General features: G+C 46.5%; 2 protein-coding genes across 3 annotated transcripts; both read left to right on the plus strand.

Annotated features, from left to right (window-relative positions):
• The first annotated feature begins 742 nt into the window (after window positions 1-742).
• Window positions 743-4507, plus strand: LOC116487812 (protein PET117 homolog, mitochondrial). The gene is made up of 2 exons (XM_032185015.1): window positions 743-873; window positions 4342-4507. The coding sequence occupies exons 1-2, from the start codon at window positions 778-780 to the stop codon at window positions 4489-4491; spliced, it is 246 nt and encodes an 81-aa protein (XP_032040906.1). The 5' UTR covers window positions 743-777; the 3' UTR covers window positions 4492-4507.
• Window positions 4504-21881, plus strand: KAT14 (lysine acetyltransferase 14). Of its 2 annotated transcripts, none has more exons than XM_032185013.1 (10): window positions 4504-5019; window positions 6976-7094; window positions 9373-9494; window positions 10868-11049; window positions 11609-12028; window positions 12854-13425; window positions 13955-14091; window positions 14549-14724; window positions 17845-18035; window positions 20631-21881. In XM_032185013.1, exons 1-10 carry the CDS (start codon window positions 4764-4766, stop codon window positions 20802-20804), a joined length of 2349 nt encoding a protein of 782 aa, XP_032040904.1. In that variant the 5' UTR covers window positions 4504-4763; the 3' UTR covers window positions 20805-21881. The 2 variants fall into 2 exon arrangements, with proteins under 2 accessions (XP_032040904.1, XP_032040905.1); XM_032185014.1 differs by having other exon boundaries at window positions 11612-12028.
• Window positions 21882-23042: the final 1161 nt, after the last annotated feature.

Genomic DNA, 23042 nt, shown 5'->3' on the forward strand with positions numbered 1-23042 from the left:
GTATCCCACCTCCCTGCTGGACATCCCTTTGCTTGGGAAATTCCCAAGTGTCACCTTATACTGAGAGGGTTGTTGGGCATTGGGATGGGCTGCCCAGGGCAGTGGTTGGGTCTCCATCCCTGGAGGGCTTTAAAAGATGTTTAGATGTGGAGCTCAGTGATACGGTTTAGTGGAGGACTGGTCAGTGTTAGGGCAGGGGTTGGACTGGGTGATCTCGGAGGTCTCTTCCAGCCTAGGTGAGCCTGTGATGTTGCTGCCCTGTATCTGTGTTTGCAGATTTGTGGTGTTACACAGCAGATGGTGACTGCTCACACGCTCCTCTCTGTTTGGGAGCCAGCCTCTTGCCAGCTCCACAGCAGCCACAGGGATTTTCATGTGCTATAGGGTAAAAGCGCCCTGAAACACAGCGCCTGAAGCCCTCCGCACGGCTCTGTGTGCGAGGCAAGGAGCTCCGCGTGCCATAACAGCAAAAAATAAAACACAACCTTCTCGGGCTCAGAAAAAAAAAAACTTTTTATTTCCTTTTCACACCAGCGGCCCCGACGGGCGGGAGGGGGCGGCCGCCATTTTGCGACACCCCCCCCCCCAGTCAAGATCCACCCCCCCCCCCGCCGCTCGGCGCTCGATTGCTCATGCCTAGCTCGACGCGCTCGGCGCTCAGCCTGGCCGCGCCTCCCCCATCCACCCCCACCCCCCTCCAACGGCCGCCAACGGCCGCTCGCGCGCCCGGCCCGGCCCGGCAACGGCCCGGCTGCGGGAACGGCGGCGGCGGCGGCGATGTCGAGGAGCTCCCGGGCGGTGCTGGCCGTCACCGCGCTCCTCTCCGCCGCCACCGTGGCGGCCGTGCACGTCCAGCAGCGGCGGGAGCAGGAGGTGAGCGGGGCCGCCGGGACGGGGGGGGGCGGGGGAGGGAGGGGGGGAGACAAGCCACGCCCCCGCCGAGCGGGCCACGCCCCCTCTGAACAGACCACGCCCCCTCTGAACAGGCCACGCCCACATGGACCCGTGGCCTCGCCCACATGGCTCGGCCCCCGCCCCTCACCTGCAGGCTGAAAGGGGGCGTGGCTCCGTCTCTCTTGGCCACGCCCCTCACCTGTGGCCACGCCCCCTCGGTCTCCCCCCCGGTGCCTCAGGCCGCGGCGCGCAGTGTGCGCCCTGTGGGGAGGCGGGCGGGTGGTGGGCGGGGGAGCCCCGCGGCCCCGTGTCAGGTGCGGTGGTGGGCGGGGGGCGGGCAAAGGCGACCCAGGGCAATATGTTCAGAAGGGACAAGCTGCACGTGGTGGAAACGTGGGCAAAAAGCTGGTTTTAACTCTGCCAGTGAGCCCAGCAAGTGCCAGGATGAGGGCACGCATCTGGTTTAAACGTAGATGTTTTAAATCACACCAAACACACACCACAAAATCTTATGTTAAATGTCTTTTACTAAAGGTCTGAAGTAGTCAGGAGCTACAAACCTCACAGTTCAAGCTGCCAATCCACACCGCAGCTCAGGTGCCTGTTGCTGTGCCATCCGTAATGACAAGATTACATTTTATCCTAGAGATATTGTCTCTGTCAGCACTTAAGAACAAGGGATCTTGGAAGATGAGACTGATCTGAGAAGGAAAGAGGTGCTTTAGGTTGGAAATTGGGAAGAAATTCTTTACCGAAAGGGTTGTTAGACATTGGAACAGGCTGCCCAGGGAAGTGGTGGAGTCACCATCCCTGGAAGTCTTTAAAAGACGTTTAGATATACAGCTTAGGGATATGGTTTAGTGGAGGACTGGTCAGTGTTAGGTCAGAGGTTGGACTCGGTGATCTTGGAGGTCTTTTCCAACTTAGATGTTTCTGTGATTCTGTGATAAAGAGGTAACAGGCATAGAGAAGTCCTCAAGGAAATAAGTCGCTCTACCATCCAAGCAGGATCTGCTTATCACGAAGTACACAATGCTGTGGGCAACAGGCTAAACAAGTCACGAGAAACCAAACGCTGAGCGCCTGCTCATCCTGAGCGCGGTGCCCTGGTGTGTAGGGACTGCATCCGAACTCAAATCATGGGTAAACGGTTCTGTAACCTGCATTCCTCCAGCATATACAATGTCTTTAATAAAAAGAGCGTCATCCACAAATGAGCTGATATGGGTGATGCCCTCTGGTTGATTCATATATTTCTAACGATATCAGGAAGTAAATGGGGACTTGCAGCTCTTTGCGTGTTCCTCTTGTTGTTTCATTTGCAAAATACTGTTAAATAGCTTTGGTTGTTACACCTGAGGCCATTTCTGTCTGGGTAAATGCTACCTCTACCAAATGCTGCTTAATTTATTGACAACGATGGGCAATTTTCTCCCCATGGGTCTGTTTTAATACATTTTCCCATAACTAGAAGCAGCCGTTACTGTGGGTAGGCAATGTTTTGCTGCCTGCAGATAGGCAGTTTTGCTGAGTTTCCTAGAGATGAAAGGGCCAAAGGATCCAGTTGGTCAGTGGAAAACCTTTTTGGGGGGCAAAATTTTTTTTTTTTAATATGTGAATTAAAATGTTGTCCCTTGCCACAAAAAAAAAAAAAAAAAAAAAAAAAAAAAAAAAGTAACCTATTGTTTTCTATCCATCCAAATACCCAGGTGAGGGCACAGCCTCTGAAGGCCAGGAAGGGAAAAAGAATTGCATGGCTACAGGCAAGCTCCCACATCTTGCACTGGGCAGCGTGCCTGGGTCTGTCTTCCCTCCCAAAAAAACCCTCTTCTCCCAAAATGTACATCTGACAGAGGAGTTCAGAGGTGCCTGAGCTGTATATTTAGGGATGGGTTAGCACAGCCTCTAGAGTTAGAAGAGATCTCCCCAGCAGCTGAAGGTGATGCAGATTATGTACTTGCAGGGATAGGAGCATTCTTCGAGATGCTGCTGCTGCAGAAGCAAAGCCAAAATGCTCGGTTTTATGTTACCAGCAATCAGTTAAAACTTGATGTGAAATGCTACTCAGAAAGCCTAAGGCTCAAAGCTTGTATTTTTATAAATGAAACCTGAGATTTTCGTTTTATAATTCTGAATTTTCAAGTCCGGTTATAATGGCTTCTGGTTTAAGGAACCCAGTTCTTTAGGTAACGCAACGGAAATAAGTAACGTGGATATTCTGCCCTCGCGCATAATATTTTCTGACAAGCTTCTGACTATTGCTTTGACACCTAGTAAATGTCTGAACATGTAAAAACGCCTGCCTGCCCCGGGAGCCCCAGCCCAGCTGAGAAGGACGCCTCGCACAGCCTCCGAAGTGCTGCAGGAGTGGCTGGGTGCCTGCACCCGGAGCCCACCGAGGTCGCTTTGTGTTCCTCTGCAGAACCAGGCCCAGCTGCTGTCCCCTGCGCAAGGTGCCCAACCAGTTAAACCCTCACTGTGGTCTCCTGTCCTCCCAGAGCCACTGTCAGTCTTGGCATCTCCATCCCGTGCCTTAGTCTCACCATCCCTCCTTTTATATCTCTCTGCTGCCTTGCCTGCTCCCAGGCGTGTAGAGCTGCAGTCCGAAGAGCTGGTTCCCGGGTAGTCCCTCCCCTCCTTTTCCCCATCCCAGTCCCCGTCACTAGTTTTGGTTTCGCTCATTCTGCGTTCACCTGGTGAGACATGAGGGTCGAGCATTTCATTAGCTGAGTAAGAAAGCCTTCCAGGTAGCAGACACAGGCAAGTATAAGGAGGAAACAAAGACTACATAGGATTTTCTTAGGGTTTTTTACATTCCTTTGGTGGCCTACCCATCTATGTACAAACCACCAGTCTGTGTTGCACAATTTATTTATAGCAAACATTTTTGGTAAAGGGTTTGTATAGCTTTTGAATGAAGTGCCATCGTTTTTCAAGAGCTTGGCATAGACAAGCTGTGGGACTTTTACCTTCCTTGCAGCAAGAGTTTACCAGCCTTTTTTGGTTTGTTTGTTTTATAAAGAGTAGGACATAAGCAGAAAGAAGCAGATGAAGACAAACTGCATTTTTTCTTAAAATTATTATCAGTTTGCCACCAAATTCTCTCCAAGCAGAGGGACAAGGCTGTTACAGGTTGTGTGCATCCTGCGCAGCATGGGAGCTACTGGTGCAAAGCATTTCTTTGCCCAATGTCTCTCCTGCTCAGAAAATGCATCCATCTGAAGCGAGTACAAACAAAGTGGGTTTGGTGCAACACCATCAACACCAGGTGCCACCTCCTGTAGTTTTAGTTTTAAGTGGTGTGGCTGCAGGAGGTGGCAGAGGACTAAGGTTTGCAGAGGCAGCAGGGCAAGGCAAGCGCTTCTGCGGGAGGGACTGGAGCTGGGGTGGGGTTGGTCACTCTCAACCAAACAGGCTGTGATGAACCCTGTCCCTTTGTGCTTTCAGAGGCTGCACAGAGGAGTTCTCAGAGATCTGGAGCGACAACATCAGAAGAAGGAGAATATTCGCCTGTTGGAAGAGCAGATTGCTTTGACAAAGCAGCTTAAAGAAGAGAGAGACAAGATGCTCATGGAGAAGGGCTCCCAGCAGTCCTAGGCAGGGCCTGAGGCATTCGAGGTTTGACTAAAGGCGTTTGGAGATGATTTGTGTCTAACTACTTGCATTTCAGTAAACAGACATTCCTGAAAGGCTTTCTTTCAGATACATTATATTCCTTTTCCAAAAGCCCTAGAGCATACCCAAAATATTTCTTCCAGCAGTATTACTTGCGGACACCTGGCTGGTACCTCCAGCGTGGAGGGGCTTGTAAATGTGGGGATGGTGGGCTCCTTGTAGCACAAACACTGTCCCGCTTTAGGCGGTGAGAGATGGCTAATAACGTCCACATGAGTGGGCTGCTGAGCCGCCACGACGATGAAGCCACAAGGACATCGACCTCAGAGGGCCTGGAAGAGGGTGAGGTGGAAGGAGAAACCCTCCTGATTGTGGAGTCTGAAGACCAGGCCTCGGTGGATTTATCCCATGACCAGAGCGGAGACTCGCTGAACAGCGACGAGGGTGACGCGTCCTGGATGGAGGAGATGTCCTACTACTGCGAGAAGTGCCAGAAGTGGATTCCAGCAAGTAAGGAGGCTGGTGTTGCTGTCTCTTGTTGCCCTCCCTGTATGTAGTTGACACTGCTAGGGTTGTGATTTACCATGTGGGCACGCTGACCCAAGAGCCAGGCGTGTGTCTGAGACTGCCATTCCCTGCAAGAAATGGGACTGTTTGCTCTAACTGGTAACCAACCAAGGGGATGATTTCAGGAACGTGCACACCTTCCTGTGTGTCAGACACTGGCTTGCTAAGGGACTTTGGCCGAGGGTCTTGGCCTTTCACTCCTCTCAGGTAAAGATAACACTTCCTCAGAGGTTTGGGAGGAGCAGGACTTTGTAGGTGGTGGTACCTTTTTCCTTTTCCGAGTTTGTGGCTAAATCTCAGCCCTGATGATTTCCTGATAATGTGAATTTAATTCATCTTTCACAGAAGTGTGTCCAGAATGTGAATTCAGTGCAGCTTTGACAGAAGCATGTCCAGCCATTAGCAGCTGGCTTTGGGAGGCACTTGGAGCAAGCTACATCACTCGATCCTTTTGCTCTTGCTCATTGACATATGATACATTCTGTTAGCTAAGTAATAGACTTGGCTTCCCTTTCTGATTCTACATTGTTGGATCTGATATTAGATGCAAAACCTAGACATTGCTAAGCACTGGTTTTATTATCTGCTTTTGTGTGTGCTTATTATTACTTCTGCATTTAGAAATACCGAGCTCTTCAGTTGGCATCTGCCTCGCAGCTGTATCGGAGCTGCCCTTATTGCCATCCTAGAGCTTGCCAGGAGCCTAGTGTAGAAATCTCCTCTCAAGGCATGGTTAGTGAGCACCTTGCTGTTAGTGAGTGGAGCCAGCATAGCACCATTAAGATGCTGTGCAGGTAATGGGACACATTAACTTGAAATGTATTAATTAAAAAAAAAAAAGAGAGATCAGAGTTAAAGGTAGTAAAGGTAGCATGAGGTATCCCACCTGAGAGCACTCGATTTAACATTCCATCTGTATAATTTTACAAAGATGTTCCTCTTTCTAGTTGCTGTGGAACAAATTCAAAGAGCAGAGAAAGCCAGTCACAGAGCAACAGTAACTAGATACAAATGGGTAAAGTAAACAAGCTGGAAAAAGAAAATGCTATTCTCTTTGCTAATTGTTCAGTTATACATCTATCAATTGATGCTTGTGAAAGTTGCCAGTGAGCTCAGGCAAATAATCCCTTGCCACGCTGAGTTGCCATCTAAACATTCTGTTAAACTACCAAATCGGTTGGTTTGGCTTTCTCCAACAAACATTGGTGCAACTTTTGTAGTTGGATTCTGCAACTGACTACAAAAGCAGCGCAGCCATACATTGCAAGTGCTTGATCTGCTGTAGTGATATAATAAAGGAGATGGAATGAGTTTGGAGAAAGACCTTTCGTATGTGAAATTTGGAAATATTATATATAGACTTAACTGTTCCCCTGTCCTGTGATTTCTTTTTTTCATATTTCTTTAATGAATGTTGAGTTTAGAAGTCCTGATTCACTTGATTTTTTTTTCCCCGTGCTCTGCTGCAAAAACAGAATTTGAGCCTTTAGCTTTGGATGTGTGGGGTTTTATAGGTGTCTCTATCCCAGTAGATCACTTTTGTTCAACTTATATTGAAGGTCAGCTGTTTTTTAAAGTAGAGTGGAGAAACAGTTATTTATTGCAGTGTGTAGATTATTCTGGGGAAGCAAGGAGTGAAAAATGCAGAGGAAGCGAGGAAATGCTTTGGCTTTGTCCATGTGTTCAGATGCCCCTTTTAATGCCTGTGGTTTTCACTTGGTCCCTGCTGACTGCTGCAACTGTAAAATTGATCCATATGTTACATCACAGTGACTTCCAGACAGTTCCCAAGGAGTGTTGGTCTCTGGACTCCAGGAAAAAATACTTTCTTGCCTGATGTAGGAAATTATTTTTCCTATGAAAGGACCAAAAATCTGATCTTTTGCCTATTAATTTTAGGTCAACTGAGAGAACAGCTCAGCTACCTCAAAGGAGACAACTTTTTCAGATTTACTTGCTCGGATTGCTCAGAAGATGGGAAGGAGCAATTTGAACGGCTGAGATTAACGTGGCAACAAGTAAGTCGAATGTTTGTGCCAGGAGAATAACCACAGGACTTTCTAAAATTGTTGTTTGTTGTGTATGTACTACCTAGAAAAGGAGGACTGGGTATAGATGACAAAGAACCGTATACATGAACTTCAGAAATTAATTAGCTAGGGATTGCCTGCAGATTAGAACTTGAGCATTTGGCAAGTAAATTGAAATATAATCACACAAACCACATTCCTCATTTTTCTTTTTTTTTTTTTTTCTTTTTCCTCATTCATGTTGCTCATGAATTTCATGGCTTCGGGCAAGTTTGGAGAAGCAAATTTTAATTTGGCTGCGAGGCATGAAGAGTTTTTTTTATATATACGAACAAATGTAAAACTTGTGAGGTGGCAACACACAAACAGAGAGCTTGCCAGCTCCCTGAACGCAGAGCTCTGGCTTGGCTGCCTGCTTGCTAGCAGTAGTCCTTGCAGAATTCTGCTGTTTCAGTCACTTGCACACCCGAGCCATCAAAATACTCTGCATTATGCAGTAACCGCTGCATGGGTAGATCGATGCACAATATCTTGTTCCAAGTAGGGAGCTGGTTTAGTTTGAGGAGGGGCAGGCAGTGCTGAGCACTTCTGCAGAAAGTGGATTTGGTCAAGCAGGAACTGCTGCCTGAAGTGCTTCCAGATGCCAAACACTGGGTAGTGTGGGCAAGGTATCTTTTTGTCCTTTGGGACAGTAGCAGTGCACTGCCTCATAACAGTTCAGTTAAAACATTAGTTGCAACTTCTGCTGTGCTTTCTGGTGGTTTCCTTGCACAGGGCTGGGAAAGGTTAGAGGAGCTGTCTGTGGTTGGCAGAGTGGTGGAGTTTCAGCTGATTACAGACCTGGGAAGCAAGGGCTGCTAGCGTTACGCTCAGCTCTGTGCAGTGGAGTGGAAGGAGAGTGGCATGGGGAAGAGAAAGACAGGATCTAAACTGGTGAAGAAGAAGGTCTCCCTAGGCCTCCAGCAGCCAGAGCTGCTACTTCTGAGTACAACAGATTGAAGGAAGTGGAAAAATTGATCTGTCTGAAGCAGGAAAAATGTGGACGGTGATTTCTGAATTTTTTTTCAGACTGTGTGACCTCAACAGATCCTTATGGCCAGTTGTATAAATTTATATATATATATGTACACATGCATATATATACACATGCATATATATATATATATATATATGCATGTGTATATATATATATATATACATATATATATATATATCTGAAGTACTGTCCCACCTGACTTTATCAATACGAAATTCTAGAGAAATAGTTAGCACAGTAAGAGGGCTTATGAGGCAGAAATAGAGTATAGGGGGCATTAAGGCTGTCTGTTTCTTAATTTTGTCTATTTTCTTCATAATTTCTTCATTTTGGTGTCTTCAGTGATGTATTTTCAAAAGCAGCTGCCCACTGCTAGGAGACCACCTCTGATTAAAAATAGCAAACAAACAAAACATCCCCCAACAACAAAAACAAGACTTCAAACCTATGTGGCAGTGAATAATATGTCCCCATTAGAAGTGGTATCCTGTCAAGGCTGTGGGATTGTTAAAGACGATCGCAGCCTAGCTTTATGATTTTAGTTGTATTCAAATGCATTCATTAAATATATTTAACCGCTGGTCACCTGGGGTTTATTTAAAAAGAGGAGCGTTATTTTTCAAACCTGTCCTATAGTAGGTCAGACTGAATTTGGTTATGAAGCGTGTAGAAGATCTGTAAAAGTATCATTTAATGAAATGACAAACTTAATTCCTCCATACCAAGACTAAATAGTAAATGCCAAGTAGCTTTACCTAGTTTAACCTCTGTTCAATTTGAAATGCAGCAGCAAGTATCTAGAAAGACTGCGGTGACAATATTTCTGATGGATAAGGTGATGGGATTACTTGTCACAGATTTTTTTTCTTTTTGAAAGACTTTTTTCATACTTCCACCCTACGTTCAGATTCCAGTTGTGATATAATTCATTTATACTGCCCAGTGCAAAAGTTTGCCTCGTCGTAAACCTGCCTAGTTAGGCGGCTTTTATTCCCCTGGGATGGAGAAATCTCTGAAAACCAGCAGAACGTGCATCTAACAATAGGAAAGTTAGAAAGGGCACCATGAAAGCAGGACAAAGACGGATTGCAGAAATTGCTTCAGATGTTGCAAAAATAAGAAATTTACGAGACAGCAGAGATTTGGGTGCGTATGACATCACGTGGCTGGGTGACAGCTCACCAGCTGAAGCAGAAAAGATGCACTGGTATCCACCTCTTTCTGTTCCAGGTCGTTATGCTGGCAATGTACAATTTGTCCCTGGAAGGAACCGGCCGGCAAGGGTACTTCAGGTGGAAAGAAGACATTTGTGCTTTCATTGAGAAACACTGGACTTTCTTGTTAGGAAACAGGTAAAGGCATGATGTTTCCCCAAGGCTCTGTTTGCTGAGCAAAATGAATTAAAACTGGACAAGAATCCAGTTTAATTCAGTGATGTCTGCTGAGCCTGCTGTCTTTTGAGACCTGCCTGGCTCTGATCAGATTCAGATGAAGTGATCGCTGCCTTGCCTGCACTAGCTGCTGGTGGAGCAGGGACAGCTGACCAATCTGTGTCCCAGTTCAAGAACTGCTACGCTTTACATCCTTGGCATATTAAGCAGCATCTTATCTAGATGCTCCAAGCCCTGATCTGGGGTGCTTCATGTTAATCCCCCGTGTTTGAGGGACATGACTAAGTTGCCTAGCCCAAGTGCTGAAATGTTGGCCAGTGGGAGTGTGCAAAGGCAAGAAGGAATCCTGAGAGCCGGTGCAAATATGGTTTGAGACTCTATACCACGAACCTGATTCTCCCATATTCAAGGGAGTATCTCAGTTACTGGCCACGAGCCATTTTTAAATATTTCTTCGTACTTTTTTTCCTAAATGATGTTTACATTAGCCCCATGATAAGTTCTTAGAAGACCAGAAAGTGCTCAGATGCCCACTGTAGCACACTGCCTTGTGAAGTGAAGGGCTTAAATGCAGCTCCATGCCTCCAAGTGGCCAAAAATGCGATTCAAAAGCAGTTCAGTGAGGGCTGATGCAGGTATGCTGATTAATGGGTATCCTCTTTGCTGTGCTACAGGAGAGGTTTTATGACAGAAAACTCCAAGACAGGTCTTGAATAGAGCTCATGCTTTTATGTCTGTGGGACAGGCATAGGCTTTCCTCTGTTCCCTGAAATTTCTGCAGCTCAGTTGTCCTCAGTGATTTCTCAGGCCCTGGCTCTCCTTCTCTGCAGTGCCTGGCACAGCTGCAGCTATGGAGAGCAGAGCCATTGAATCCCAGTGCCCCCTGTGAATTCAGCCTTCAGGATTCTGTCCCACAGCTTTGGGAGCTGGCTTTGCTGAATGTGTTGAAATCTCAAAGTCGCCAAAGCAGATGTCTAAATTTAAGTTTCTCTTTCCTTTTACGTGAAGTGAAACCTTTATTACTGCCTTTCCCTTACCTCTCCCATCCTGTGTACCCAGAGTCCTGTTTGCTGTCTTCAGTAAGGGAACACGTCCCTGTAATGTCAGGTCAACACAGCTATCACTAGGATCCTGTTCACGTTTTGCTGTAGATAAGTGATTGATTTCAGAGGGCTATGGTTAGCTAAGGTAGGAACCGGAGTGTTTGAATGATTGGGGTGCTAGTGGCAGTGTCCTTTGTAGGCTGAGCGTGTTGTGACCTCCTTGAGGCTTCAGGATGAAGGTGTAGCTGGTGAGTGGGGACCTAACGCTTTTTTTCATGTCTCCCACTGTAGGAAAAAGACCTCGACATGGTGGAGCACAGTTGCTGGCTGTCTCTCAGTGGGAAGCCCCTTGTTCTTCCGCTCAGGGGCCCAGGAATTTGGAGAACCAGGGTGGTGGAAACTGGTTCATAATAAACCCCCAACAATGAAGCCTGAAGGAGAGAAGCTGTCTGCATCTGCACTAAAGGCAAAAGGTAACTCTTGCCCAAATGGTGTTTAGGTTCCTAGCTGGGCCAGAGCTGGAAGGCATGACAAAAGTTTACTTAAAACGACGCATTCATGTGCATGGATAGTTACAGGGCAGGATTTTTTGTCTTAGTTTTGCTCTGCAGGAATGGCTGATTTAAGAGGATTATGTTGCGTGCACTGTAGAATGAGCAGCCTTTTATATTTCATTTCAGTGCCTTTTTGCATTGTGCTAACTGATTGTAAGGCTTTTGAGATTTGTGCATTTTTGTGCAGCTGAAATATGTTGTTCTTCTGTTCCTCTTTACCCCGGGGAATGTTTTTTTTTTTCTTTCTTTTGTCCACATTGGATGCAAATTCCCTTCTGTGCAGAGGAGCAGAATTGGGGTTTAAGTGAGGCTCTAGCAGTGCATTAACTTTATGCTGCATGCCTTGGAATGAATTTCTTGTGTATTTTGAGAATACATCTTCTAAAATTTCTAGCCAATCTGTCCTTATGACCATAAGCACGTATACAGTGACTGCAGGAGCTCGGTGTCTGTTAGAATAAGCAAGCTACTTCTTTAGCAGCTTCAAAGCCACCTCTGGATCCCATCATTACCGTGGAAGGCCTCAGGAAACGAGTGAGCCGCAATCCGGTGGAATCAGCCATGGAGCTGAAAGAGAAGAGATCTCGCACTCAGGAAGCCAAGGATATTCGGCGAGCCCAGAAGGAGGCGGCTGGCTTCCTGGACCGCAGCACCTCCTCCACTCCTGTTAAATTCAGCAGCCGAGGCCGCCGTCCCGATATCGTCCTTGAGAAAGGCGAGGTGATTGACTTCTCCTCCTTGAGCTCTTCAGATCGCACGCCTCTGACAAGCCCTTCTCCTTCCCCATCTCTGGACTTCTCTGCTCCCGGCACTCCAGCCTCGCATTCAGCTACTCCTAGCCTTCTCTCCGAAGCAGATCTCATCCCAGACGTCATGCCGCCACAGGCTCTGTTTCATGGTAAGAGATGCTATGGTTTTGGTTTAATAATAAGCCACACGTAGTTATCAAGGAAAACATCTAATTAAAAAAGAAACTTCCAATGAGCTGCAGGATATTTTCAAGATAAGATGGAAAGTAACTGGTTAAATTCTGTTGGTCTTGGTTGCATTGAAGTCTTAAATAGGTTTTCACAGTTGTAGTCACAGTTTCTGAGACCAGAAGGAACCACCATTGTCTTCTGAGGCATCCTGAATACCCAGTGGGTAGAAGATTTCACCTAGCAACATCATCCTAATTAACAGATCATAAATTTTGGTCAGGTTGCAAAGCAGAAACGCAAGGCTAAATGCTGGTAGTTCTTCAAGGGGTCAGACCTTGTTCTAATTAAGAAAACAGAGAGTAAAGCAGTTCTTGTTGGACATGCTCTGCAGAGGGTCAAATGCCGTCCTTTTGTACTACCTCGTTGTTGTTCCCTGATTTTAAATTGAACTTCTCCAGGGTATGCTAGCTAAAGACAGAGCTTGATCATTTGATCCCCAATCTTCAGGAATTTTCAACAATGTAATGTTTATCAAAGAGCATGAGCTCACAGCCCAGGATGCAGTGTTTTTTGGATACCAAAGGCAGGAGACCTTAGGAAAAGGATTGATTCTGTGTCCTGAAATAGGACCCCTTAACGCATTCTCTGTCCAAACTCTGGAGGCCCAAAAGTAAATAGAAAATAAAGCGTGTTGGGTAAATCCACGTTAGTTCTCCTTAGCAGAAAAGTCTTTCAGGAACCCCCTTTGAAATGGGACATTGTTTATGGTTTTTTTTCCTGGATTTTTTTGATCTGTTGAACAGATGATGAGGAGATGGAAGGGGATGGAGTCATAGACCCAGGAATAGAGTACGTTCCCCCTCCCAGTGGGGCTGCCGGTGCTGGCACTGTGATAGCAGGCAGGAAAAAAGTGAAGACAGCTGAGCAGATCAAGCAAGAGGTGGAGAGTGAAGAGGAAAAAACGGAAAGGATGGAAGGTGACAGTGAGGATCCTGAAGAGTCAAACGCATCGCTGCAGGTGAGGGGGCGAGACAAGAGGAAACCACAGGTGGAGAAAGATGCTAAACCCCGAGCTCCCAAGCATACCTCTGTTAGTATTTATGAGGAAAAGCTGCTGCTGAAGAGGTTGGAAGCCTGCCCCAATGCCATGAGCATGACCCCAGAGGCCCGGAGACTGAGGCGCAAGCTGATAGTGAGGCAGGCCAAGAGGGAAAGAGGGCTGCCACTCTTTGACCTGGACCAGGTCGTGAATGCTGCCCTGCTCTTGGTTGATGGGATTTATGGAGCCAAAGAAGGAGGAGTTTCCAGGTCCCCGGAAGGGCAAGCGACATACAGAACTACTAGTCAGGACTTCAGGATCTTGGACAGATACCAGGTGAGTGTCATCAAATTTAAGTGGGTTTTTGACACTGGTTATTTTAGAGCTCTTGCTGCAGAGAACAGCACCACTGTGGGGTACCATGAACATGAAAAGAATTATGTGAACAAGGCTCGTTTTGACTTGGGGCTCTGTCCCCACTAATTATCTCACCAGCCCCTTTCTTCTCACGCAGTGTTCAAGCAGTACAACTTTCTATCAGTATAAGCACCACAAATGTTTACGTATTTGTATTCCACCCCTGCACAAAGGCTGATGACGGAGGCCTGGAAGTGCCTAACTGCTCTTTCATGCCATGTGGGAGAGGAGTTGCCTGCAGTGCTTTGCTGAGCAGTATGTGCAGCTCATAGCATTGGGTGCTGAACCTGAGAGTGCACTGCAGAGTCCTCTGAGGTAGGACTGTCATCCTGTGGGTTCAGATCACCCTGTTACAGAGAAAGGCCCTTATTCTTTCTCTGTTGATGTGATTCCCTCGTGTTAAGTCATTGACTACTTCTGATGTGTTCTGGATTTTTTTTTTGTACAGACGATGCTGCCTGCCATGAAGGGATATCGACAGCAGACGACGAAGTTTCTGTACCGATTGGTAGGCTCAGAAGACCTGCTGACGGACCACAGCATTGTCAGCCCTTACACGTCCCGTGTCCTGAAACCTTATATCAGGTACGGATGGGCAGAGGTTGAACTTGCTCTTGGCATGGGAACTGGCAGCCCACATTTCTTGGGCAGTGATTGAAGTATCTTTGTGGGAGGGGACGCTTTTCTTTTGGGCAGTGATCCTTGCAGCAGGGAGGAGAATCTTGAAGAGACAACAGGGCAGAGGAGTCACCATAGTCACTGAATGCAAAGTGCACCTGCTTTTAGGGGAAGTCTGTAACACCCTTGGTCCTGCTGTTCAGACAGGCTGGCTGAATGTGCTGTGGATCCAGGAAGTGTTCCGGCCTCTGGCATGAGGCTGTTTTTGCTGAGCTGGGTGCTGTTTTCCCACATGAATGGAAGACTTCTTTTGTTCCAAGTTGAGCATGTCAGAAAATATTTCATGGGCAGTGCCCGTTCAGCTGCAGTAGCGTTTATTTTTGCTCACTCACCTTCTGTGTTTGCTTTCCATGTTAACTGGCAGGCGTGACTATGAGACAAAGCCCCCAAAACTCAGGCTGCTGGCAGAAATCCGGGCGTATCCACACAGGAATAATCCTCACTGGAAGGCTGAGCCAGAAGCACCTGTTGATTACTGCTACGTTCGCCCTAATCACATCCCCACTATAAACTCCATGTGCCACGAATTCTTCTGGCCTGGTAAGATTCCTTCTGTGCTGGGTTTTCTAAGAAGGAAGTGGTTTTGTTCAGAAAAAAAAAAAAAATCTTTGGCCAAATGTGTCTTCAGTTGGTGTCTGGCTCAGTTCTTAGAAAACCATTATCTGATGTCATAGGAATGTAGTTGAGATGGAGACATGAGTTTGGTGTCTTTTGTTTTCTGAGATCATTTAGAACTGGGCAATTAGGCCCTAATTAGCACAGCACTTAAAGAAAGAGGTCGTTTTGGGTAACACCATCGATGCCAATAGAAATAGGCAGTTACTAAAATCAAACATCCAGCAGAATCCAGCTTGGGGTGGGGGCTTGATGTACACAAACTGCTTTATGCCAGAGATCTAATGCTCATTGGAGTGAAATCTGGGAATTGCTAACGACTGTAAGCTTCGCTGTGGTGTTCTTTATTTCTTCAAGCCTCAGTATTGGCAGTGTATGGGACCAGTGTATGGTATTGATTTTTATGAACCATCTCTTTAATTGTAAGATCCCTGGGACAGTGGCTGCCCTTTACGGGGTGGGATTGGGGCCACACTTATGTGACTGTTGTCTCAAATTCTTATGAAATAAGAATTGTAATGTTCATCTAATGCCTGGATCAGCTTCTGATCAGCAGTCAGCACTGCAGACTAATTTAGAAAGCCCCGTGTAAACAGTCCACACCTTTATTCCAAGTAACTGTTTACTTTACGTTTTGATTTGCAGATAGTGATTCAACGTTGTTTGTAGTTCAGCAGTGCTCGTAAGCTGCAGTCAGGATCAGAGCTATTTGTGCCACTTACTGTCCAAATTGTACAATCCGGGGGTAGATAGCTTGGCATGTCTTCCCTTCACAAGCTGTTTTGGAGCTCGTGAGACACTCTGCAATCCTGACAGAGGCTGAACCCCTTTGTCATACACTCTCCTCTTCTGATAATGCATTTGAAGTTCTGGCCAAGTTGCTTTGCACCTTCATTAAGTTCTTCAGGACTCACCCTGTTTTATTTAACATAAGGAGCGTGGGTGTGTTCCACCCTCCTATGGGCTGTGCATCGTTAAATCAGAGAGCTGACACTCCCAGCAGCCTCCAAACAGGAATCAAAATTTCTTCCATGGTGTAAATTTTCTGGGGCTGGGATAATAGGATTATTGTACCTTGGTCTGTTTTATTAGGAGAGAGAAATGAGGATGTGATACTTCAGGAGATAAAACGTGATGTCTGTGTGGACACAAAGGGTTTTTAGCTTCACGGTGGGCTGGTGTAATTGCTGGAGTGGTGTTGGGGTGGGATGCACACCCAGTTGCGTCCTAGTAGTGATGCTGTCTTGTTGGCTGAGTTCTTGGGCACTTCACAAGGTGCTGTGAGTCCAGGCTTTAGTTATTGCACCTCCCCAAATCCTTCCTGTCAGAGCTTTTCCTGTTCCTCTCACGGCAGAAACGAGCTCGCAGGTAGTAACCGCAAATGAGCTGACACGAAGCGAGATTCCTCTCACGGTATCTGGAGCCTTCGTGTCCTAACGGGAAACATCTCCTGAGCAAACAAGTGGCGAACCCTACTGAGCTAAGCACCTTCCTGCAGGAATAGCTGCGTGCTGAGGGGACGGCACCGCTTCATCAACGATGCCAGAGCGCTCAGGGCAATGTAGTGCTCCTGTACAGACATGCTGTAAGGCACTTCACAGTCAATTGCAGCCTTGAGATAATTAACGCTGCTCCCTATTGCCAATCAATTCCTCCCACGTCTTACCCCACCCTGCTCACTCTCGAGCAAGAAAATAATTCACCCGCTTCTCTCTGCCTAGCGCTTTATGAGGTCTTGCATCTCATCAAGAGTGATAAACGTTGCTGTTAAACATACTCTGCTGTTTTCTTACCCCACGTTCCAAATATATCTGTGATCGCCAGTTTGAGGCTGAAACTAGCATTTATGGCGTGACTGCCGTGTGTTGCACTTCGCTTAGGGCCTGGCTACACAGCCAAATTACCAAGCAGGCTTCGGTGCTGTGAGCTAAGCTGCTTGGCCCTAACATGCTGCGTAGATGTTCTTGGGCTGCAAGAGCAGCGTGGTTAGGCAGGGTAACAAATCCCGCTCAGAAGTCACTGACTTCAGGTGTTTCTCTCCAGCCTCTGACTCATAGAAGCACCGCTGGCAGAGAGGCTGTTTCAGACCCCAGATTAGAGAATTTGCGTGCTAAAAGCAAATCTTTTGATAGCGTTGAAAGCTGTGGCCGGGTTCACAGTGTAGCTCACAAAACAGCTCAGTACAGGCAACGGAGGAAGCAGGAGGAGGTCAAGGCCAGGGAGAGAAAAAGACAAGAACTCTCGGCAGGTAACACTGAAAAAGCTGAAACCCCATTTCAGGTCTGCTGCACCCGGAGAGAGTTTGCAGGAGGAAGAGGATGGAGTAGCTGATACACTGCATTGCCCCCGTGCTTGTCTGCGGGCAGATCCTTCAGCGTTTGCAGAGTGGAGCGGTGATGGTGCGTGCCAGCCTGCTGCTGGCCTGGCCCTTTCCCTCCAGTGGTTCCGTAGCCCTTAGAGCCCCAGGCAAGGGGCACAAACTTACTGGGACCCAATCCAGCAAACATTTGCACATGCAAGTGACTTTACCCATATGCATGTCTACAACTGGAGGCTTAACAGTCTGCTGATATGGCTCAGCATACAAACTAAGGAGAGATTAGCTGGCTGCTGATACAGTGACACACACACACACACACACACACATATATGTATATATGTATATATGTATATATGTATATATGTGTGTATATATATATATCTATAAACCATTCGTTTTTTTTTTTTTGGTTTGGGTTTTATCTGTAGGTCATTTGGAAGGAAGTTGGCTTTAATGTCTCTTCTCCACGAGTAAAGGAGTCTTTTCCCCGTTGTGCGTGCTATGCTAATGTGTGCACCTATTGACATCAGTGCCAGAAGTCTCATTTTTGTCTAAGGGCTTGGTTGAAGCATCTGTCAGTCACAGAGCTTTGAAATAAGGCAAAAGGAAGAAATCAAGTGTTTACGAAAGGGCTTCATAATCTGAATTTCCATGGAAGTATACACAGCGTGGTCTGCTTTCTGCTTGGTTTGCAGTGCTTTCAACTGTTATCTCTTTCTTTGTAGGAATTGATTTGTCAGAATGCCTACAGTACCCAGACTTCAGTGTTGTTGTCCTTTACAAAAAAGTTATTATTGCCTTTGGCTTCATGGTGCCAGATGTGAAATACAATGAAGCTTACATCTCTTTTCTGTTTGTTCATCCTGAGTGGAGGAGAGCTGGAATTGCAACCTTCATGATTTATCATCTTATTCAGGTAATGAAAAAATCCCATGTCTCTGCCGAATTACTAGCTCCCCCTCCTTCCCTGTGTGCACACATGCATGTGTTGGAGAGGAGGTAGTGTTGTGTTCCTCCCTTCGGTCTCTTTCTCCTTGCCCTTTCTTTACTCACACAGCAGCACAAATTGTCCACTGTCAGCAGCCCATGTGGATGTTTGTGGGAGGATTGCTTCAAAAGCAGAAACTGAAATGTGTTTAGAAGAGTAACGGCACTGGTCAGGCCCTCAGAATTAGTGAGATGCTATGGACTTTGTCTCGGGATTAATTTTGCATTCTCCAATGGTCAATAGTTCACATAATAGTAATAATGTAAATTTGGGGTTTGAAGGGAACAAATTGGTAACAGTGATAATAGTTCGGTTAGAATATATGGTAGCTTTCCTTATCTACACCTGGAAGCTTATTCTGGGACCGATGCAGTTGCCTGAAATCTCTTACTGATCTTAATCATTCTCGTCCACTTCTAAAATGCACTGGTTCAAATGCAGCAGAGTTGAAGTGTTTGCAGCCTCATTCAGATTTGTTCAGACTGGCTTGTACTGGGCTTGGTTGCACAGGGACACTTGGGAACATTATTCTGAGCTAACTAAAGGGGTAGTGTTAGAGTAGTTAAACTTCATTAAACCACTGAATGGATGCTGTTTTTCAGGTGGCCTTAATTCCATTTACTTCCTTGGATTAAATTGCACAAATCTGAGTAAGGATGCAGACAGATGTCCTTTTCCAGAGCCCAACTGTGCCTCCTCAGGACCCACTTTAGCACTCCCTGAGCTCTCCTGGCAGAGCTGCTGGTGTGAAAGATTCCCCAACTTGTTTTAGTTGAGATGAGCTGTACTAGCAACAACTCTCCATTGGAACTGTTTTTACTTGTACTCATTTGGATAAAGAGAGATAGGGAGTGCTGGCAGGTCCTTGGGAACAGTGATCTGTACCTTAGAAAAAGTTCCCACCAAGAGCAACTCCTCTTGGCCACCTGAGGGTAATTCTTCTACCAACACAGCTTTCTGCAGTGCCCACCTCTCGCTGGTTACTAGCCTGTGCCAACATGCAGAGCAATCTATTTTACATTCACCTCTTGCATTTCCTGAGCCTCTCTGTGTGAAGTGTTTGAGTAGATTGCCCTCAACTGCAGTGGGCTGATGTGAGATGTCAACACCTACAAACAACAGGCCCAGAGATGAGCCAGCGTTTGCAGGGATGCAGCCGCCGTACTCCTGTCTCTCCGGCAGGACCAGGATGTGTTTGCAAGTCAGCTGTGGGGAATCACCACAGCTTTTTGTAGCACCTATGACACCAATTAACCTGTTCCTGCTTTCAGGAACACGTGGAGAACAGCCAGGCAGGTCTGAGGCTGATGAGACTTGCTAGCAGTGAGAGATCACCGTTGTACATCCGGCTCGTGTTAGATTTATTTTTCCACTGCTGCATATGTCAGTGGTAGATGGTAGTCACTCATGTAGAAGTGGTGACAGTGCCCTTCTCTCCCTCTACTGCCAGGCTGTGTGTGCTGCTTCGCAGCCTACCTGGGCTGATACCGGGGGTCTGCTCTCTGTAGCTGAGGCCTCCTTAATATCCTTTGGATGAAGGGTAACTCCGTCTCTCTGCTGAAGATAAAGATCAGTGTGCTTAGGTTGGGGGTGAATTCTTGGGGACAGCGTAATTTAACAAAGAATGTTTTGATGGAAGTGATGAGGACCAAACTGCATCTTCTTAATAAGATGAATTCCAACCTCCTTTTCCCCAAAATGGCTCCTCATTATTTCACTTTTTTTTTTTTTTTATTAAATCCCTGTGAGACCTTTTCCCTTCAAGTGATCTGCCACGTAGATTTCCTAAAGGGTGTTAATATTGCCACTTAGAGTTACCATACATGCAGTATACAGAGAATGCTACTAAAGCACTAGATGAAAGCAAGAAAACAATACTTTATTTTTATATTATAGTTTTATCAAAGATAAAGCTGCCCCTATAATCTCGGATCTTTACGGGAACTTCAGCGATGCCATTTGCTGTCTGAACTCCCTTGCCTTTTCGGGAGGCGAGTGCTGTGCCCTGAAGGATGGGAGAGGAGCTGGGTGGGATGCAGAGGAATTCCAGTGTGACAGCCCAGAGGTGGTGTGGTGCTGCAGCACGGTCCCAGAGAGTTCAGCTCTGTTTGCTGATGGGGAGGAGCACAGCGCCTGATCCTTTGGCATGTTTTGTCTTCAGGCCGTTGTTATTAAGTATTTGGGATTAGTGCTGTATGCTGGGATTATTTATAATGAACAATTGCTTAGACTTTGACAATGGAAAGCTGAGAAATTATAATCCAAAGCCTTGCTTTTATTGTCAGAGGGTCCCCATTTCTCAGAAACAGAGGCTCTGAGGAACAGTAGCTGGCCTCCCTTCACGTTTCAGCTGGTGCTACGTGTGGTAACTTCTGTGTTGAGACCTGCGATTTTCTCACGTTTCCTCAGTAACTTAAATACCAGACCTGATGAATCTCTTCACCTCCGCATTCCCCCAGAGGCTTTCTCATTCTCTTGCTGTGATACCTCTTTTTTTTTTTTTTCCTTTTCCTCCCTTGGCAGACCTGCATGGGCAAAGACGTAACCCTTCACGTCTCTGCAAGCAACCCTGCTATGCTGCTCTACCAAAAATTTGGATTTAAGACTGAAGAATACATTTTGGATTTTTATGACAAGTATTATCCCTTGGACAGCAAGGAGTGCAAGCACGCGTTCTTCCTCAGACTGCGGCGCTGATCTGCCCGAGCTGCTGGGGAGGATGTGCGGGAAGCCCAGCCTGTCGAGCATGGCCTTCAGCAGAGGATGTTGGCTGTCACGTGAGAGCTGGAACACACCTATGCCTTTTTCCCTAGGACTTCTAACATCAGCAGTGCTGGATTGTGTGCTGAAAATGCAGTCCAAGGGGATTGATTCATGCTCTCCAAGGGAGAGGCCTGGAAATGCCAACTGGGACATGCTGAAGCCACTGGAAGACTGACATTCTTATGGGGAGCTTTTCTGACACTGTCACTTTGGAGAGAGAGCCCCACTGATTTAAAATAAAAAACAACAAAAAAAAAAACCCTGTTCATTTCAGAGGGGCTCCACGGATTTCAAATTTTGAAACCTATCCAAAGTTGCAGGCGTTTTTGTTTCTGTTTTCGTTTATGGAAAATGAACATCTAAACTTAAATCATCTGCAGTGTTTCTGTGATTTGATTGCTCTGTTAGGAACGGTGTCTTGAATTCATGAAGGGGAATGCAATATTGGTGCATATATCTGGATGCTGACTTTAGGAAAGCTCTACACGGGCCAGAACAGCAGTACTGGAACCATGTTTTAGGAATAATGAAGTGTGTGTGAACTCACGTCATCCCGAGTGAAGGGCTCAGAGGAGATATCTTTGTTCTGTCCCTTCCCTGCGGCCTTCCTTCCCCCCCCATTGCCCCTGTGCTCAATGTGAAGTTCTTGTGGTGCGCAGTGTTTTGTGTTCAGGAACAAGATGTCAAGTAGGCTCGCAGCTAGGTGAAGGAGGACACAACAGCTGCCAAATCAGCTCTCTGAAATCCTGCAGCCTCTCTGCCAGTTGTTGGTGCTGCAGATCAGCCCTTTGGGCACACCTCTAACCACAGAGCCAGCCTCGCAGGCTGCACCCACCTCCTCCTGCCATAGACAGAACAAAAGACGGAGGCGAGGTTTGAAACGCAGGCTCGAGTTTGTAGGAGCAACCTGTGTGCAGCTGGGAGGGGGCAGAGGGCAGAGGTGAGCCAGTGCCAGTTCTTGGAAGCATCTAGGCGGTGATTTCACAGTAATGTGAGAGAGCAAAAAAAAAAGTAAAGTGGAGAGAGAAAAAAAAAAGCCAAGAATTTAAGGAAAAAAATTGTTTGCACAGTTTAGCAGCTTTTCTCTCTCCCTGTTTTTTACTGCAGAAGAGCAGCAAGTTGGCAGGTGGCTCTGCTGCCTGACTGAAGGCCAGTCAGCGCTTTCCAAACATGAACCATACCCACTGTCCCGTTCCTTTCGCATCAGCTCTTCATTTCGGTATCAGCAGGAAGGTGGACGTGTACGTTTTTGTGTAGCCAGGAGTTAGTGGGAGGAAAACAGAGCCCACCCAAGAGCTGCGTGCCCTAACATCCATGCACATTTCAGCCTGCTTTATGACTACGTGAAAATTTTTGATGTTAACTGATGTTACGAGTTAGCTGTACTTGGAAAGGAGAAAAATTGTCTTTATGAATGGAATTAAAGCCCTTCCCTTGAAAAAGCCTCCCCGTAGTTGTACTGTTTGTTAAACTGTCGTTCCATCATCTTTTTTCATTGAAATTTAGAAAACTCATGTATGGCCAAGAGAGGATGCTTCAGTAAAGGTTACAAGGGTCGGGGAGCAAATGGCTGATCTGCAGAAACAAGAAATTGCTCTGTGGCCTTGCAGGTCCACTAGGATTTATGTGGAGAGGGCTTGTCCCATGCTAATTTGCCCCTATTTCTTGGAAAATCAGCCAGTTAACTGCTGTATCTATTATATTTCACATTTGTGGGACTGACTATAGGCTTAAGTTTTGATTCCTTTGTTATTTTATGTGCTCTGGGATATTGATCTTTGGTGAAAATCTGACGTGGCTTTGACTTGTTCACCATGAAATCCTTCCCTGTTGATCCTAATGGCTTTGGTGAGAAAAGGGTGCAAGTACAGCTGTCTCAAAGGTCATGTTACTGATGGATTGGGCAAAGACAAAGGGCCGGGACCCAAGAAGACCTTCCTAATTAGTGTGAATGAACCAAACCGTGCACTTCCCTCCTCCTTGTGCCTCAGAGACCAGCGTGAGGTTCCTTTAGCTGGGGTTAGCAAACCAGCGCCCACCCTGCATAATGGAACAACTACTCTGTGCTTCCTTGAGCCGCGCAGTGACTGTAGTGATGATCGCAGCAGCCAAACGTGACCTGATTTAGCCAAATACATTTTTATTAGAGAATAAAGGTGGAACTTGACCCTT

The sequence above is a fragment of the Aythya fuligula genome, chromosome 3, assembly GCF_009819795.1.
Source record: "Aythya fuligula isolate bAytFul2 chromosome 3, bAytFul2.pri, whole genome shotgun sequence".
NCBI lineage: Eukaryota > Metazoa > Chordata > Aves > Anseriformes > Anatidae > Aythya > Aythya fuligula.

Excerpts from the sequence above, each read along its gene's own strand:
- LOC116487812 (XM_032185015.1), top strand. The coding sequence starts at position 778 with ATGTCGAGGAGCTCCCGGGCGGTGCTGGCCGTCACCGCGCTCCTCTCC. Across the intron at positions 874-4,341 it reads AGCAGCGGCGGGAGCAGGAG|AGGCTGCACAGAGGAGTTCT; the intron begins GTGAGCGGGGCC and ends TTGTGCTTTCAG.
- KAT14 (XM_032185013.1), top strand. The coding sequence starts at position 4,764 with ATGGCTAATAACGTCCACATGAGTGGGCTGCTGAGCCGCCACGACGAT. Across the intron at positions 12,029-12,853 it reads GCCACAGGCTCTGTTTCATG|ATGATGAGGAGATGGAAGGG; the intron begins GTAAGAGATGCT and ends TCTGTTGAACAG. Across the intron at positions 14,725-17,844 it reads CCACGAATTCTTCTGGCCTG|GAATTGATTTGTCAGAATGC; the intron begins GTAAGATTCCTT and ends CTTTCTTTGTAG.